Source organism: Taudactylus pleione, unplaced genomic scaffold, assembly GCF_031769625.1.
Source record: "Taudactylus pleione unplaced genomic scaffold, aTauple2 ptg000205l, whole genome shotgun sequence".
NCBI classification, from domain to species: Eukaryota; Metazoa; Chordata; class Amphibia; order Anura; family Myobatrachidae; genus Taudactylus; species Taudactylus pleione.
The window spans coordinates 5,931,718-5,951,346 of NW_028284607.1; the positions used below are offsets into that span (position 1 = coordinate 5,931,718).

The window sequence follows — 19,629 nt, forward strand, 5'->3', positions numbered from 1 at the left end:
AGTTATTTTCTGCAAAAAAACCTCCTGAATACTATTCTTCACCACTTATACAAAAACGCTATTTAGCAGCTATTGAGCCCGTTTAAAAACACCAAATACCTTCAGCAAGCCAAATCGGGGGTAACCATAGCTAACCCCCATGTCAGAGCATCTTTTGGGGGGTGTCAGGCTGATTTCCCCAAATCTGACACTACTTTCCGCTTGTTTTAAAGTTTCGCCAGGTCCTGTTTTCGCCTACTTTCAATTTGAATACGGGGATATGCGGGCACGCGCACAATACTTTTCCGCCTGCAAAACACGCGATGTAGGCGAAAAGTCCGGGAGGCGGAAAAGTATCGCGGGTTCGCTCAAACTGAATAGGGGCTTAAATAACATAAACCAAACTCAGTTAGCTTTTATCTAATGCAAAATTAGACAATGAAATCAAGTGGCTGATTAGTTGTTATTGTTTACTGCAATAGTTGTAGCGAAGTGCAGTGTTAGTAAATGAGCCCTCTGACATAAGTGTATCCTAGATTCACCCAGCAAAAAAATTTTTTTTTTTTTTTTAGCATCAAGTCTCTGTTATGGCAAAATGTTTTTGTTTTAATCCAAAAATATACTCTGGGGTATTCCACCTGACTTTTATTAATATTCTTATCAGGTGGTATTTGTAATGTGCTGTCATTTTACACAGCACTGTGCAATTTGTAAGTGGTGGTATGCAAATCGAAAATACCAATAAGGTTGTATACAAGCGCTGAAATGGTCTGATTTTCCAAGCGGCCACTAGCAAATAGGGGTAGTCAGACCCTTAGAAGATGAACAAAGAAACAATATAGTAGCGCTAAATTGAGTAGACAATTCTATACATATAGTTAAAAATATAAAAATTCATTTTAATAAAATAAATTCACATTCAAGATAAAATAACATATATGAGCAAGGTGCCTCACCCTAGTGATTGTCCACAAATGCATGGCCTGTTCCTATAAATACTTCCGGATTCAATGATCAGGTAAATAGAATGCACAAATAGTCAATCTCCTCCTGAGAAATAGGACTGTCTAATAGGTATTTACCAAGGCTTTTCACCGGTAGAGGGATGATCCTATTAGCATATGAATTCCATGTGCAGAGCTTGGAGCCCTCAGATGTTCGCGGTGTGTAGATCTGGTCCAGTCCAAAGGAATGAGGATGGAGTATAAATCCGAAGTGATGGCAACACTTTCAGTATCCAGCAAGTTGGTTCAAGCTTTGAGGGTGTAGGTCACTTGGTGGGTGATAGCAAACAACATTAACGCATTTTGCTGTATATGAATAGTCTGCTTTTTCAAAGGTTGGTAAATGTACAAAGCTTATGTTGGATATATGGGTATATGTGTTGGGCACTCCAAGAAAAGCTGACAGCATAAATGAATGTACTAGACACAACTGGAACATTCTGAGCGCTACTATGTCAATGTATCGGTCACATGGAGGGTGCAGGTGGGCCAGTGTGTCTGGAATCAAAGGCACTTGCTATGCACAGGTTGGTAAAGTGTCGGCTACTGTAATGACATGCTGGGCACAGATGACTAAGGGGGATATTCAATTAGAAGCGAAAAGTCCAGTACTTTTTCGCATGCCGGACTTTTCGCCGACATCGCTGGTTTTGCATGCGAAAAAGTATCGCACACGTCCCCGCTTATCCCCGTATTCAATACTAAAGGACGCGAAAACACGTCCCGGCGAAACTCAAACAGGCGAAAAGTGCTGGCAGATATGGGGAAATTAGCCTGACACCCCCCAAAAGATGCACTGACATGGGAGATCACTATTGATACCCCCGAATAGCCCTGCTGGAGGTATTTGAGGTGCTTAAATGCTCTCAAATGGTGCTATTTTGCGTCTTTGCACAAGTGGTGAAGAATAGCTTTTTGCCATTTTTTGGAGCAAAAATAACTAGTCCCAGCAAATTTGGGGTACATGAAAATGGTGCAAGCATGGTTAAAAATTGCTAAAGTGTGGTCTTAAAAAGCGTTAAAAACGCACCTTCAGCAAGCACCTGCAATAAAAAACTCCTCCCCCATAGTTGCAGACCGTCCCAAAGTCTATTTCACTAGTTTTTAAGTTTGTACCCCAACTTTGAAGTTTTTCGCCCCCTTTTTTCAAAGTATTTTTTGGGGTGTTCTTTAATTCTTTTTTTGGATTTTTTTGACGCAGTTTACCTTTGGGGATCTGTCCTAAGGGTGCAGGGTGGTTTCCCCACATTTGCACCCCAAAGCCGCAATTCTGCACTTTTTTCCGCCAGCTATTCATAGACAAACTTTTCCGCCGGGTACATTGCATTGCGTTTCCGCTGGCGAAAATGACGTCACCGGCGAAACTTTTACACAAAAAACAGCTTTCCGCCGCTAATTGAATACGGCCCATATGTTAAGCATTGCATTGCGTAATATGCTGCATAATGGACTGAGCACTGATTGTACATGCTGGTAAGTTCTATGGTGCTGCTAATAAATTAGGGGCACTGCTGGTATGTGCTAGGCATGCCCACCCTTAACAAGTGGGTGCATCGCACTCTGCACACAACACATCCTTGTTTACATAATTGCAAATTGTTAAATTTTCAGTACAACTCTGTGTTACATGCAAATCAAACCAAACCAAATATGGCCCAGGCCTGCACATCAGAGCTAAAGGACACAAGATACTTGGGGTGTGAGATATATGAGATGGCTGGTTGGAAAAAGCACAGGTGAGGACTGGAAGATAAGCCAGGGTGGGATTTACCAAAGCTTTGCAGTGACTGTTTTAAGGATCAAACCGTGGAGATTTGGTGGTGTGTTGCAGGCAGAGATGCAGCTCTAGAGAAGTTCTCCACTTGTGTCTGAGGAGAGGTAACAAGAAAGTTACGTACCAGATCCTAGCATTCTATTGGGAGAATTAAGATCTAAAGCAGGGGTTCCCAACCACGGTCCTCAAGGCACGCTAACAGTCCAGGTTTTAAGGATAGCCATATTGGAGCACAGGTGTCTTAATTAGTACCTCAGTCATTTTGATTTAACCATTTGTGCTGAAATATGGATATAACTAAAACCTGGACTGGTAGTGTGCCTTGAGGACCGAGGTTAGGAAACACTGATCTAAAGGATGGGACAGATTTGTAGCTGGCTTGTAGGTTTATTACTATTTTGCATTAACCAACTCATACTTGTTATTGCTGTAATATACAGTAAATGCTGTTATAGTTCACGTGAATAATACATATTATCTTTAATAGTGCAGGAATGTTTGTTATTTTAGTTTGAATGTTTTGCAGGCTTCAGGTAGTGTCAGACAGGCATTTTACTGTGCCATGTTTTTCTAGCCATAAGAAAGCTTCCATGCTGAATTTCCTGTAGAGACACCAAGCTCTCAGTAGGAATGTTTCCATTACTCATTGAGAAACGCTTGATCTGCAAAAACAATGCATACTGCGCTGTGAAGCATTCTCGTGTGACAAGGAAACTGGGAATTTCCATCCTTGTATCAATACAGGAACTTCAGAATACTGCATATTTCTGTCCAGATAGGAAACACTGGCCTGACATCAGCCATGTATAACCACAATTAGGTGACTCCAGGTTACACTTAGCCAAAAATTATCAAGATCCAACACTGCTCCATACAAGCGTCTACAAGGGCTTGCATAAAGGAATAGTAATAAGAAGAATGACATGATACAGTTCTTATTTAAAAGAAAAGTAATGCATACCATGAGCATTAATTCCATTTTTCAGATCAGTTTTAGTGACATCTAGAACTTGGCAACCAATGTTTAGTACTGATGCGACCCTTACTTACCATAGCTCGTCTCTTAATGCAAAACATTTAATTTGGCCTTAAATATATTCTGATGTACTTCTCCAAAATATTGACAGAATCAATCTCCAAGGATGAAATGTTCATTGATTTCCCTTATTTTATTTCAGGGAAGGGATCTTGACAAGTGACGTTATTATCACCCTGTCCCGTCTCCTTGATGATCCTGTTGATATCTGTCGGATGAACATGCATCAGACATTTCAGGTGCTGTCTGAGCTACCAGCTGGTATGTACTTATTATATATATAGCTGTTGACTATAGGAACCAATATAATTTTATAATTTTAACTGCTATTTGTCTAGGCACTTTAAAAAGCAGACAGCTGGATGATTTTTGGCTGTGGTGAAAAACTTCACCTTTTTTCCCTTTATACCAGTTTTCAAAACTATCCCTCAATGTATTTTGCTTATATCATATTTACATTGTATTAAACTGTTCAGCTCTTGGAGTTAATGCTGTAATGCAGATATATCCATTTTATTACATAATTTGCAATAAAACAAGCAGGATACTGTAGGAAACTATTTTATATATCAGTGTGAGTGTAAATGTATTCTCCAAATGAAATGATTGCTGTAGCTTTTCCACTACGGCACAATGCTTTTACTGTAGTTACACTGACAATATAGCTGCAGTCCTACACAATGCCTAATGTAAGTAGATTGATTTCAGCAGTTTAGAACATGACCTGTAGGAGCAGTGGCAGGATGTTCCCACTAGGTGGCATGATTGCCTGACATCTGTCTGCCTATGTGGCTAAGTCTGTGGAGACTTGGCATTCAGTGGCTTATGATTTATCAGTAATAATATTCCATCTGTTTCTGTGTGACATGAGTGACAAAGGGGCACTGGGACAAGTGCCAGACACTGTAACAGTGTGTGCATGTGTATCTGTGTCTCCTAAGGAAGCCAATAAGGCATATATTTGAACATGGGCATTTTATACTTGTACCTTTCCCATAGTTTGTGCTTGAAAAATTCTTAGAACTGTGACACACTACAACAAACTTACCATAATTTCCATAGTAATGACTGTTACTGCAATGTGATCACCATCATTCTGAGAACACGGAACCACAAAACTACTACCAGGGATGGACTGGCTATCTGGCAGTTCTGGCAAATGCCAGAAGGCCCGATGGGCCAGTCTGATCTGAAACTTTACCTCCCAGTTCCGCCTCCCAGTGCACTGCTCGGCCGGGATACTGATAGACGGGGGTGTGCGGCTAGATCAGGTCCCCTTAACTGGCATGCCCCAGTTATATTAAACCACACCCCCTACGAGGTGAGGCCACACCCATGTGAGGCGAGGATATGCCCCTTTTGCCCGAGAGCTGATCAAGAGGCCCAGTCCGACCCTGACACCTACCATTACTCATTGAAAATTGATGCCACTGCAATGATCTTACCATGTTTCTAAGAGAGCAGATACTGACTGCATAATGTTTACCATCATTTTTAGGGGCATATTCAATTTTTGGCAGTGTGCTGCTGAACATCACCACAATGTCTGGCAGGACACACTACCGTTTAACACGGTAGGCAATATTTGCAAATTTCCTAGGCACGTCTCTGGGGTACAAGGGAAAATAAGCTAAGAAATTTGTTGCAGATTGTTCGGAGGGATCCTGCGTACACCAATGGGAATTGAGTGATGCTGGAAACACTATAATGCTTAGAACAAAGACTACTACAACACATGTACCATAATTATTTACACAAACACATACTACTTCATCCTTATCATCATTCTTAGGGCCTCACGGATCACAATTGTAAAGCGTACGCAGATTGGACGATGGTGCGTACTGTGCATGCATATGCACGGCCATGCAAGTGCGCAGGTCAGCCTTGCATTCGCACTACGATCACGTACGCAGATACAAAGCCATCGCAGAGTGAGTGACGGAATGTCTGCGTTTGGGGGCGGTGACGGGGAAGTGGTCGGAGAAACGCAGGCGTGCCTTTCCATTTGAACACAGTTTCCTGTGCGTGCATAAATTAGCCACTGCGACGGCATACAGCTTGTGTACTCACTGCGTGCGATGAGACTTGCAATTTCTGAGACAGGTCAGACCTGCTGTCATTGTACACGAGGGGCCAATGTTACCGATGTATACGCAGGACTGTGAGGTCTTACGGATGTGAGGAAGCAGTAGTGTGGGTCTCTATGCTGGCTGAGCAGTTGCAAACATTAGCATATTGTTGCAGCAGAACTGCGTGCGTAATCACAGCTGCGATTTCAATAGCGATGCGTAATGATTCCGGCCCTTAGATCAGAGATAGGTTACTTACCGTTATTCTTATGATCAATTACCATCATTCTTAGACCAGAAAATTAGTGCAAGCTGCTTACCATCATTCTTAGAACATATATATAATTTATAACGCCCACAATCATTCTTCGATCAGAGACTTAGTGCAAAATGCTTGTAATCATTCTTACACCACATATTTAGGCTACACGTTCATCATTATTCTTGGACCATATACATAATTTATAATGCTTACAATCATTCGTAGACAAGAGATTGAGGGGTTTATTCATGAAAGCTTGGAGAGAGAGAAAATTGTGAGAGATAAAGTACCAATATTGGTTGGTACTTTATCTCTCACAATTTTCTCTCTCTCCAAGCTTTCATGAATACCTCCCTGAGTGAAAAATATTTACCATCACTCTGCAACACGCTTACATTTATTCTTAAGGTGCCCATCCACTAAACTATTTAATTGAGCGATTGAACAATATCGTTATCGTTCAATCGTTCGTAAATCGTTTGCAAAAATGTCTAAAATGACCAGTGATGCGCGCTTCCGCTGGTCGTTTAGACATCTATCATCGGGCAAACATGCTGGACAACCTGATGATAACATCAGGTTGAGCATGTTAGGAGATGATTGATGTGCCTACACTGACTGACTGCTCGTTCAGTGCAGGCTCATCACAGACATAGAAACTACAGCACAATTACAATGTCGTAATCATGCAGTCTTTTTCATGTCTTCTAGTGGATGGGCATCTTTACAGATTGAGTTTATAATGCACAGTCATCCTTATACTACAGATTTAGTGCTACATGTTCACCATCGCTGATAGACCACAGCATTAGTGCAACACGCTTACTAGCATCATTTGGAGTTCACATACTTACACACACCTATAGTCATCCTTACACCAAAGATATAGTGCAACAGCATCATCATTATTCTTAAAAGAAAGTCTACTTGCAACACGCTCAACATCACCATTAAAGCAAAGATTCTTATCACTTTCACAATTGTAATTTACGTGTATCAAAGATATTCTCACGCATGTTATAGTGACATTTAAAAGTGCCAGTTAGGATAGTAGCACTATCATACCGCAATCAACATTATGTATAGACAAAGACAGATTCCCCATCCCGTAAGAGAAGACAACACAAGACGAACCGTTCAGAATCTTTATTTCCCTTTCGCCAGTAGAGATTTCATTCTGAGATTGTAGTGTCAGTCTTCAGGGGCAAAGAAGCCTGCAAGGCACTCTGGGCAACGCCATGTAACAGGTACATAGTGTGTTGCAGGCCTCGCGGACCCTGAGGATTTAAGCCCTTGGCAGAGGAGTCATACACTTTTTTAGGGGTGCTATGTTTTCAGGAGGACACTGTGTGACTTGAGTTACACATGAAGCTGGAAGGAGAGGAATTAACATACCAAGTGGATGTGCTTTACATGGCCTCAACTTATTTACACACAGACTTCCCACAAGCATCCAGAATTAGCAACCCTACTGCCAGAAAATAGAGGAACTTTGCTTCCATATGATGGGCCTATAGATTATCACACTGAGTTATTGTTCATATTGCTCCACTGACGCCTCCTTAGTAATGTTGTAGGTTTAAAAAAAAAAATTCCTCTCCACACAGTTTATTTTTAACACAAATGTAAAATACTCAGAAGCAGAAAGTTTTCTTTTCATTTTTTTTTTTTTGCAAAATAAATAGCCAGTGTTTTCTCTTTTTTCCAGTGTTTTTTCTCTTTTTTTTTTTTTCTTAACAAATAAAAATAGTCGAGCACTTTTTTAAAATGTCCTAAAAATGTCATGGTTTTTTTTTTTTCTTTTTGAAAAATAGTGCAGGACTTTGCAGGAGAACGGTCCTCAACAGTTATGTTAGTGTGGAAAGCCTGCAGCTGAAGCCCGTTCAGCGCCATTTTTGCATCAGATTTGGTGGAGGAGGCTAGATGGGTATTACCTTTATAGCCAAGCACAGATGGCAAATGACAGGCTCATATGTTGCAGATACACTGTTGGGTAGCCTACAAAACATGGTAGTAACTTTCAGGGTTATAGAGAAACATTTTGTAGTTACTAAAGTTTGTATACTAATACTGTTGTTCAGTTGCAGCAGTAAGCAGCTGCAGAACAGGGTCATTAGTTTAGATGGGAGATGTATCATACTCCTAGTGGCGATAAGACATAAATAATGTAAGTTATGTGTTCTACATAGATCAGTAATTGTATTGTAATCTACAATGAGGAGTAAGCCTGACCTTAAAAAAAAAAAACCTCAAGAGGCTTTCAGTTGGATGTACAAAGCCCTTCAAATTTTATACTTTATATTAACATTTAATAGTATGTAATATTATATACTATCTATACATCATACTACAGTTGCTGCTTGTTCCAGCAATGCCATTTTGTACTGTTGAAATCTCTACTCTCTGTTGTTTGAATCTGCAGAATGCCACGGACGTTCCCTGTATAAAGGATAAATGTAGCTATCGTATTAGCTGTGAAAAATAAAAACACTTTAATATGAGTTTAGGGAATATTTCTACTGTTTGTGAGAAGGATGGTAATAAATTCACATTGCTTTGCATAATTCCATTTCACTATGAAGTAAATGTACATGATCGAGAACATTGATTTGTTTGCTTTCTGTGCAGCTATAGCTGCATTTATGCACCAAATGTTACTTTAAAAAAATCTTATTACGCAGCTAAGTGTCGCAAATGCACAACAGTAAAATATTGAACCCTGTGTAGCTTTGGCACATACAGTAGGTGCCAGACATAGCTGGAATAATTCATGATTGTTTTATTTTTTGTTTGTTCGGTGCTGGCAACAAAGGATCCTTTCTGACAGAACCCAGCGACTACAGTGACAGCTCCTTAGCTGACACATCTTAGATCCTCCTGGGCAACCAGAAAATGTCACATAAATCCAGAGATCTTCATAGGTTTACCACATCAGACACCAGTCAGACACAAACAGAACAACATACAACACACGCACACCTCACATACTTGATACAGGGAGCAAATACATACATCATTTTCCTGGACACCTTATCAACCTGAAGACATCCAGCCATGATCTCCTTCCCCGTGAAAATGAAGTTTGTGTGGGTGAGGGGTTCACTCTGGACTTTCAGTGCTGTAGGTGGGGAACTTCTGTGTTTAATAGCCTCACCCCTATATTAGTGTTTACTTTATTCCCCTGGCACATGGTCTCAGGGTTAAGGATGTGCCCTATTTCCTGTACAGGCTCCAGTGTAAACACTTAGCACAGGCCAATGTATTTCAGATTGTTCTGGATAATAACATCTGTCACTGCGTCAAATACAAACTGAATGTTGCTGGTGTCCGTAGCACAGGTGAAGTGTGAATAAATCTCCTTGGTCTCCTTGTTGCGATTTAAGTCCTCAAACTGACGCTGGATATAGACTGCTGCTTCCTCATACGTGTTCTGTCCCTTATAGTCGGGAAAGCAGACGGTGAGTGGGATGCGTCGGATCTTTTCAGCTAAGAGGTCCTTCTTGTTGAGGAAGAGAATTAGAGAAGTGTTGATGAACCAGTTGTTGTTGCAGATGGAGTCAAACAAGCGAAGGCTTTCTGCCATGCGGCTCTGTTTAAGAAGAAAATTAGATTAGGCACAAAATCGTAGCCAATGGTCGCAGGCAACAATAAACCAGTAAAGATTACGTATAAAGTTGAGCAGCAAGTTATCTGCATGAGTTAAAGGACACCAAAAAATAGAATAAAAGTGGCCTTACACAAAAGAGCTGCTAAAAACATTTATGTAATGCATGTATAAAAGTTGCCACAGCTTGAAGCAATGATCCCAAATTACACAATATATATATTTTTTCATTTCAGTATCAAGTTAAGAACCTTTTTAAGCATGCATCTGATATACATTTTCTTAGTCGTCCTCCTACAAATCATTATGTCATGTTTAAAGTCTCTCTGGATGAGAGACCAGCATGGCTGCCAGTCACACACAGACTCATAGCTCTCAGCATGTCATGGCATGGCAGAGGCTGGAGAAGGAGAGGAACAATTTAACTGTTTACTACATCCTGTGCCATGTGACTGTGGTTGTCATAGTAGTCAGATGACACTGCTGAATTATAAATAATTAAAAAAAAACAGCCTAAATTAATAAACCAAAAGAATAATGATAACGGCAGAGCTTTTCTTTGTAGTCTGCCACAATAGTGATTTTATAATACAATTGTCCCAGTATTGGAACATATGTTGTCCCAAATCAGCTATGATGTTCGATAATGTTGATTTTGAAAATAATGGTATTATCGGTCGCAATGTCGACTGCGATCAGAAGGAGGCTGCTGGCCGTATTTGTGTACAGTCACCGTATGTAGTATAACCGGACAGTTGTCCAGTCTCTTGGCTCCTGGGCTGGGCAGCAGATCTCTGTATGGAAAGCTTCATAGAGGATAGCTACACTGTCATCTGATAGGATGACTGTGAGGAAGTCTACTGTGTGTAGGGAAATATCTTCCCCCTACACATTCACAACTTTAGCTTTAATATGTTCTGTGCCTATAAGCTCCTAGAACGTTATTAGTACATCTTTTACATAAACCATTATGTATTATAGGTTGAGTAGTTCCTTAATCCTCATCTGCAGAACATGTCTATTCGTATATAGAATAAAATGGGTAGGGTTTGTCATATATAAAGAGTAATGCTATACACATGTGTGGGGTTATAACACTGTGATCATACTGCAAGGCCTCAATATTTATATAACATTTTGTTAATATACTGTATATATAATATACTATGTTATATATTATAAATATGCTATTCAAAAATGAAATATTATGGATGGCAAAGTTCCCATACCTTGATAAAATCTATTGGGGGACATTTGTGAAAACTGTTCCAAGTGTAGAATGTTTACGTCTGTTAAAACTTACAAAATCAAGTTCTGAAACTCAAGTAACCCACGTACAAATTGGACCAAATAGCATAGATCTGGTTGGTTTGAGTGTGCAACAGACTGCCCCTCAGGCCTTCACTGCAGGCTCTGTGCTTCCACATCATGTTACCTCCTCTGCACAACACAGGGAGGTCACCTAGCACACCATAGGAGGAGGAAGTGGCACTGTAGTGTATTCTGCACCATGTAGCCTTTCTCCTTCCTCTGCAGCCTTTGGACTTAGGTTAAGTACCGTTCGTGTTTTAATTCGATATCTAGATTAACCAGTGGACTCATGCCGGGAGCTCTGTAGGCATACCTTCCAACTTTAAGAATATGGGTATTGTTTACATACTGCATCCAACTGGCACGGGCGTTCTCATGCAACATCAGTGTGTGTTCAGACCCCTTTTATCCCCTAAAAACATACCTTCAGTACTGCAGGAAAGACACCTACCAACTATCCTGCAATCGGGAGAGTGCTGTTTGGTGAAACAGCAGACTCAAATTGGAAGTGTCCTGTCTAAATTGGGACATTTAGGTATATGTGGGGACCTCCGAATGGCACCTGGGAGCTTTTAGGAACATGTGGGAGCTTTGAGTGGCATATGGAAAGTCTGAGTGGCAATTGGGATGGCTTTGTGGTATCTGAGGCCTTTAAGTATCTGAGGCCATGAGGGGTGATTGTATGGCAGCTGAGAGGTCTGAGTGTTATGTGGGGGCATTTTGAGATGCATGATGTGGAGGTGTCAAGGTAGTATTGCAGCTGTCATTTCATTACTGGAATTAAGGGAAATGTGCAGCCATTTTGAAAATTGTTGGACTGGACATGCAGCGCTTAAAGTTTCAGGTTGCCCATCACTGTATGTGCATAGAAGTGTTTTAGGGGTCATTTTTAATACAGTATGGATAGATGTTGGGTCATGATGGGCAGCTAATATTTACCTAGGGGATGTTTCAGTCGCAGTGTGCTGCCGTTACAAGCGTTCCCACTCTGCTATGACAGCACATCACCAGCATTTGTCCAAATTTCATTTCCAACTAGAAGTCTTGTTAACATATGAAAAGCATATTGAATATTGGGGAAAACATAACTGTTTGGGTCCTTCATCCATTGTAAACAATTGAAAAATGCAACATGCTTGAGATCAATAAAAAAAAATCATCAAAGAGGTAACAAAGGTCAAACAGTCCTTGGCTATTTGAAGTAAAATATTTCATAGACGAACATTAACTGCAATTTTTTGTAAATTAAAAGTAACAAGGAAAACAGACCACTGACCAATTCCAAAAAAGCTCCCATGTACACAAATGGCTCATTCACCTGAGTTTTGGTGCATTGTCCCATGGAAACATAAGCTGCATGTCACCATAGGGATGTATAGTCCCTATGGCAGAATAATATATACTGCTGCTTCCTCTCTGTGTGTGCTCTATGCAGGACGCAACAGAGGGTAAAAAAAAGAAAAATGTTCAAGAAAATAGAAAGGATACATAAGGATGCAGTGTATGAAGCTTAATACAAATATACCAAGTGTGAGTAAAAGTCAAGAAGCTTCATAAGAAGGCATATATAACTCTTATTTAAATATATAGCTCTTATTTTATTTTAACAATTAAAAGATATGTATTTTTGAAGTAAACATACAATTCTCATAACCCCATGGACTGTACATAGAAATGAATCAAGCCATGGAAAGTTATAAATAGATAGTAACTAGCTGTAGCCCAGCTTTGCTGACTGTGAGCTGCCATTATGGTTTTCTTCAAAGTGGGCATTGCTCTGTCGTTATGCTGAGATCAAAGAAAATCCCATGTTGCTGCATTATTTATTTACCTTAAATTTGTTATAAAAAAAGAGTAACATATGTAGTAATTAAATTTTAATGAAGATATAGTGTACAGGGGTCCAGCTGCAAATAAGCCTTGTAGGTCCACTTCCTCATGCTATCATACCCCCTCCCATAGGTAGCCGGGTTGTGGCTTCCTGCTACTGCCAGATAACAAAAAATGTCTAACCCAGAATAGAATATGGCAGTATGTGGTGCAGCACTCAGTTCGAGTTGACTATTGACGTGGGGCTGCTTGAGAAACGAGCCGTGACACTTATATTTACACTGGCAGACCTGCAATGTGGGACGGCTTTTCACAACATAGCAGCAATATGACAGCATACACTCAGCAACCCATATTCATTTTTTATTTTGACTATACCAAACTGTTTTGACATATCTATTACAATTTACATTTAACAACATATCAAAACAGATTTAGTTTTTGTTCTTTTTTAATAATTTAAAGTAATTTTAGATCTATTAAGGAAAATATGGGAAACAGTGAAAACTTGAAAGTTGTTCTGCATAATGATTAATACACGTGGATTCATTTGCAGAATGATCATTGAAGACTTGTAAATACTGTATAGTAGCAGAGTCACTTGTACTGGTGATTACAATATTTGACTTATCATGACTATTGTAACAGACTCTTCTGAGTACATGTCTGGTTATTAAAAACCTACTCAGTGAGATGTAGAGGGAATGAGGAGCTATAGAAAAATACAGAGTGAGTGGCTGAACTACATGGAGTGAGGTTGCTATGAGGTCCTGAGGTGTGATGGGTCTGCAAATGCCAGGTTACCCACTCCATGCTCTGTTCTAAAAAACTCAGGCTGGGCACCTCTTCTGATCCCGAGCAGAAGAAACTGCTGCTATGTTCTTTTGAGTGTAGACAATGGGGCTCGGGAGGCTACAATAGCTTTGCCCAGACCCCTGTCCAAATTTTGCTATGCGACACAGCAATGCACTGTTCTTCCCCTGTATAGAGTTATTGTGCTGTATTGCTCTTTACAATAAACATTTGGTCTGATGTCTAGTATTGTGTATAACAAAAAAAGTAGGTGGAGTAATAATTCCTGAAATCAGTGGATGTGTAGGGGTCCTCTGTGGGCACACATGCTTTCATTGCAATATAACCTGGCACCTGAACATTTGCATCAGTTCAATATTCATTTGTGCCAGATGGCAGCATGAAAGGACAAACCTGGCTAACAGATATCGGATAAATCTTTTCCTAAAAACAAATTATTACTGAGCCTTGTAATAATTATTATAACTATTATAGGGCTTTAAATTTAAATCCTTTGCCTGTTTCAAAGACATAGACACCTATTAGTTGCTGCAATTTGTACAGTAGCAATAAGAAGTGTCCACCACATTTTATTTTCATAAATCAAATTGGATTCAGTACAATGCAATGGTAAATAAAACAATTCAAAGTTTTTGTCAATTAATTGCTAATAAAATATAGACAATAACTGATTGCAGAAGTATGGTAGAAGCACTTCTAGCAGTAGTTACAGCTGTGAATGTATTTTTTAAAGCATCTACTAAAGACCCCCATACACCTACTGACGGATTGCCAGATCCTGTGATTGGATCGGAAACACTGATCTGCCGGCCAGAAATGCAGACCGGCGGCTATCGGTGTTCCGCAATCTGTCGGAGGCTCGGTGAAATTCTCCATGTTAAATTTCACCCATTTGCAAATCACGATCATATTTTGATCTTGATCAGCAAATCAGTGAAATCCAACATGTTGTTTTTCATCGATCCTGCAACCCAGCATTCCAGGAATGCAGCGATCCGTCGCTAGTGTATGGGACCTTTAAACTCTGCTCTTGCAATATTGCTGGAACACTAATTATTTGTATGGGGACCATTACTCCTCAGATTCTTCATGGGCTTGAGCTCTGCAGTTTCACTGGATAACTCTAAAAAAAAAATTGGTTTATTTTTCTAAAATATTCAAGTCAATACAATGAGGCTTTTGCAATATGCCCTGGGTCGTTGTCCAGCTGGAATATCATTCTGTTACGTCCTAGGTCTCATGCTGCAGCAGGTTTTCTTTCAAGAGTTTTCTATATCCTGCTATATCACATGCTCTGATGAAGCCTTTCACTGCTGGGAAAGTAAAATCTACATTACCAGCAATGAAAGGGATTTGAGACAGTCCAATCTTGGACTCTGATTTTGTAGCATGCCATAATAACCACTGACATTTCTTACTCGGACATGTTGTCCATAGCTGCTGGATAGTCCAGAGGTTTAGTCTGATCATGTAAATGGCTGGGTTGAAAGGTTTGAACCGAGTCATGCTTGGTTGTGAATGGTTTGGAAACTGACCCTCTTAAAATAGAAATATAGCTATGTGTTTGCATGTTAGGGATAGAGTTTTGGGCATTATGTACAATGTTAGCCTTGTGCAAAATTTTGCTTTGAATATTCTTTGATTTTCATGATGAAATCCTTGTCTTGAAATGCCCAGAGGTTCCCAAACTCCACCATTACAGTCCAGGTTTTAAGGATATCCATGTTTGAGTCCACATAGTTAAATTAAATTGAAGAGGTACTAATTAAGTAACCTGTGCTCAAGCATGGATATCCTTTAAATGTGGACTGTAATGGCGGAGTTTGGAAACTTCTGCACTAATCTCTCACTAATGCTGGGCATACTTTGACAGATAAAATATCTGTCAGATCGATAGACATTTTACCAGAAACACAGCAGATATCATGGCAATACACTTTCACATTATATGGGCCACATTATCTGCTTTCCTTCCCAGGGGAAATATCAGTCTGTTGGCCATGGCAATACATACGACCGATGATTGGATCAGTTAGGTATGTTGGAAGATTTCTCATGCTCAACCGTGATTGGTCGCGGCCATACACCATGTGATTATCGGCCAATTATCCTTGAATCGGGCCAATAATTGCATATTGTATGCCGGAATAACAGATTTATTTATTTATTATTTATTTATTACCAGTTATTTATATAGCGCACACATATGCCGCAGCGCTTTACAGAGAATAGTTGGCCATTCACATCAGTCCCTGCCCCAGTGGAGCTTACACTCTATGTTCCCTATCACATGCACACACACACACTAGGGTTAATTTTTGATGGGAGCCAATTAACCTACCAGTATATTTTTGGAATGTGGGAGGAACCCAGAGTACCCGGAGGAAACCCACGCAAGCACAGGGAGAATATACAAACTCCACACAGTTAGGGCCGTGGTGGGAATTGAACCCATGACCTCAGTGCTGTGAGGCAGTAATGCTACCATTACGTTATTTTTATGTAAATTGAAACACTTTAAGTGTACTCAGATGGGCTCCAAATAATTGATTGTGTAGACAAATTTGTTATTGTTTGATTTTTCTTAAAACTTTACAATTGTGTTTTTTTTTTTATTTGGTGGTTCATAGTATTTAGTAAAATCATTAAAAGCTAGGTACACATTAGACAATATGTCGCCTGATCCGGCAGATCGGGCTGACATATAGTCGACATCAGCCAGTGTGTACACACTGTCAGCCCATGTACACTTCCGCAGAGTCGATCATTGCATCAACAGATCTGCAGTACATGCTCAATGTGATGAACGACCCCATTCATTTGGAGGCGGCTAGTGAATGACATATTGTGAGGTCGGTCACCAGATCGTGTAATGTGTACGGATCCCATGATATGTCGTCCGTGGCATTGTGGGTCGCCTGATGTGTACCCATCCAAAATAATTCTGTTTTGATTCCATGATGTAAGAAAAAAAAATGTAAACAGTGTCAAAAGGTATAAGTATAAATATTCTAAGGTACTTTAGATCTACATAACATATTTGAGATGAAAGCGACTTACTATGCCTCTTAATAATACCTGCTCAAAAATACAGTACAAATGACCAAAGTTTTGAAAAAGGCTTCATACAGCACCTCACAATTGTACTGGAGTAGTCTCAACAACCAGAATTGCCCAGAATGGGGGAGGGTGAGACAAATTAACTGGAGGCCAATAGCTACGGCCCAATCCACGTTAGGGATTTTAATGATCTAAGAAGCAAGTACAATAATTGTAAAACAAATAATTTACTATTTCCTAAGTCCCTGTACACACAGGTTATGGAAAAACAAAGCCTATTAACAGAGCCGTAACTAGACATTTTGGTGCCCTGTGCCAGAGAGAGCATTGCCCCCCCCCCTTTTAAATAGGGACATAAGATGCAGTGCACCTGAAAAAGGGCCATGGCCTCATGGGAAAGGGCCAGGGAAGAGATAGGGGAGGCCAGGAGATGCTGGGGATAAAATAAGAGGAAGCTAAGTGAGAATTATAATAAACAGGAAAATTGACAGGCCCAAACAGCGCCCGCTGCCCTGCGGTGCCCCCTGCCATGGCACTGGTCGCACTGCCTTAGTTACGGCCCTGCCTGTTAATAGAGATGTCAGAACCTTGCCCTTTGTCTTAGTTTTGATGAGAGTGTATTCCATAAGCTAAGCTTTCCCGAAGCATAGTGTATTAGGTAGCACTCCATTATATTAGCAGACAATGTACAGTGGTAGCCAAAAACTGCGGACACTTTTTGAAATTTTAATGTACACAGGGATATTCACCCTAAGTGTTGTTTTCATGGCATAACTTCCCTTGTAATGCAAATATTTGACCTCTGTTTATTGTGTTGAATTCAGCATTAAATTTCCTTTCATTTGATATATGAATCATTGCACTGCGTGAAGTGAAACAGTTTTTATAAGCATTCGAAGTTGATAAACATTCAAATTTCAAAATGTGTCCGCAATTTTGGCCACCAGTGTAAGTGTGCATTAAGTGCACATTCTTAAAGCCGATACGTTACCACATGTGAGCACATTTCTCTCTTACTTAGTGGTTTATTTATCAAGCAGTAAAAAACTTAGTGAAGTGGACTAGTGGAGAAGTTGCCCATGGCAACCAATCAGCGTCTACCTATTATTTTATAGACTGTACTTAATAAATGTTACTTCAAAGTAGGGATGTGCAGGCTCGGTTTTACTCGGTTCTTATCGCCACTTTACCGCAAATTCGGATTGATTATATTGGCTATCCAAAACACATGATAGGCGATAGCCAATAAAAAGATCCGAGTAAGCTGAGTGGTTGCCATGAGCAACTTCTCCACTGGTCCACTTCACTAAGCTTTTCACTGCTTGATTTATAAATGCCTTAAGCTGGGTACACACTATAAGATATATTGTGCGATATATAATTGTGACAGGAATCAGAATGATAAATTGTGGAAATCGTATAGTGTGTATGCCCGATCGTTCGTCGCATTGTCCCATCAACAGTGCTGCACAGCAGATGGGACGATGCAATGAAGGACGCTATGCTGCTACATGTAGCATGGAACTATACATTGCACGGTCATACACCATATCGTGCAGTGTGTACGGCTAGCGCGATGTATTGTTGTTAATAATAATATTATTATTATTGAAAGGAGATGGGTCATTTGAAATAGATGTAATTTTCCCAGTGTATTCACCAAATCAAGAGCCAACACTGGTGGTATGACCCAAATAAAATGTAAGTTGTTGTATATAACGGAGGTTTGGTAAGTGGGGCTGTAGCTATGTGCATTCAGCACCATCACATTAAGCAGTTAAACACAAAAATAAAATAGTATATAACTTAATGAAATGTATTAACACTGTAACTTCCAAGTGAGCCTGTGGTGTTTTCTAATGCATTTCAGGCAGCAACAAGGATCATTCAGTTTCTTGATGTAGTTGTTATTCCTCCCATACGCCTTGATTTTTCTAATTATCCTTAAGTCAATTTCCCATAGTAACAGGTAACCCATCAGTGCGGCCAGACTGCATAGAAAACAACAGAAGAAGGAAGCTCACTGACACAGCCATGATGCTGGTAACCATGGGGACAGTAACTGGACCCCTGAGAAGTACACGCGTTCTGCATGTCCCCTGCTGAAATACTGGAATGTAAAAAAATGTTATCAGCCCCTACACCAAAATTAATTAACAGGTGGCAAGTGAGCTGTGGAGGCCTGGGGGAAGGGGGAGGGAGAACCGTAGGGATAGGTGATTTTACTAGCCCTTTCAGCGCTGTGCATTGGCAGGCATTCAGTGTGTTGGAATTATTATGGGCATGCTTACTTGGTTGGTTGGTTGGTTGGTTGGTTGGTGTGAGGTTCTGCTACATTTTCTTTAGACATGGTCATGTAGCCACAAGTTAATTAGTACATGAACCAAACAATTCCAGTAATGCCAGCTTTTGGCCTGCTTGTGAGTTGCCTCTTGTTTTCTGTGCACACGGAGTAGAATCTAGGGTAATGATTGTGTAACTACTCGCATAGATATGTATGGCTGGCTACTAGTGTTATATTTCCTAAAAGTAAATCCCTTTTGTAGTAGACCTTCGTACCAGCAGAACAACCTAGAGTTGGAGCTTCATTGTCCTTATTCCTTGTTTCTTATTCTCTATATGAGATCTATTACAAACATCCCATAAGCAGTTATAACCCTTTCCTTTGCAAAAAAAGAGGATTATCACTGCTTGATAAATAGACACCTTAGTGTAAGAAATAGTGAAATAGTGCTTGGAGTATTGTCTACCATTAATGAGTTACTAGTTCTCTGAGTTTTGAAGAAAGTTCGAGAACCTTTTTTTTTTTTTTTCTCCCCCCCCCCCCCCCCCCCCCCCCCCCCAAGGACAAATCTGAAAGAGTAAATCAACTGATCTACCAGCA

At 40.1% G+C, this 19,629-nt stretch overlaps 2 protein-coding genes across 6 annotated transcripts in view; one reads left to right on the forward strand and one right to left on the reverse strand.

Moving 5' to 3' along the window:
* Nucleotides 1–19,629, forward strand: part of RSPH14 (radial spoke head 14 homolog) — a 218,354-nt gene that overhangs the window by 17,393 nt on the left and 181,332 nt on the right. For all 5 annotated transcript variants that reach the window (XM_088477881.1, XM_088477882.1, XM_088477878.1 and 2 more), the window contains exon 4: nt 3,936–4,054. In XM_088477881.1, the coding sequence (XP_088334007.1) occupies nt 3,936–4,054 (119 nt within the window). The remainder of the gene's footprint in view (nt 1–3,935; nt 4,055–19,629) is intronic.
* Nucleotides 7,259–19,629, reverse strand: part of GNAZ (G protein subunit alpha z) — a 116,785-nt gene continuing 104,414 nt past the window's right edge. The window contains exon 3 of the mRNA XM_088477877.1: nt 7,259–9,716. Within this exon, the coding sequence (XP_088334003.1) occupies nt 9,372–9,716 (345 nt within the window). The 3' untranslated portion in view covers nt 7,259–9,371. The remainder of the gene's footprint in view (nt 9,717–19,629) is intronic.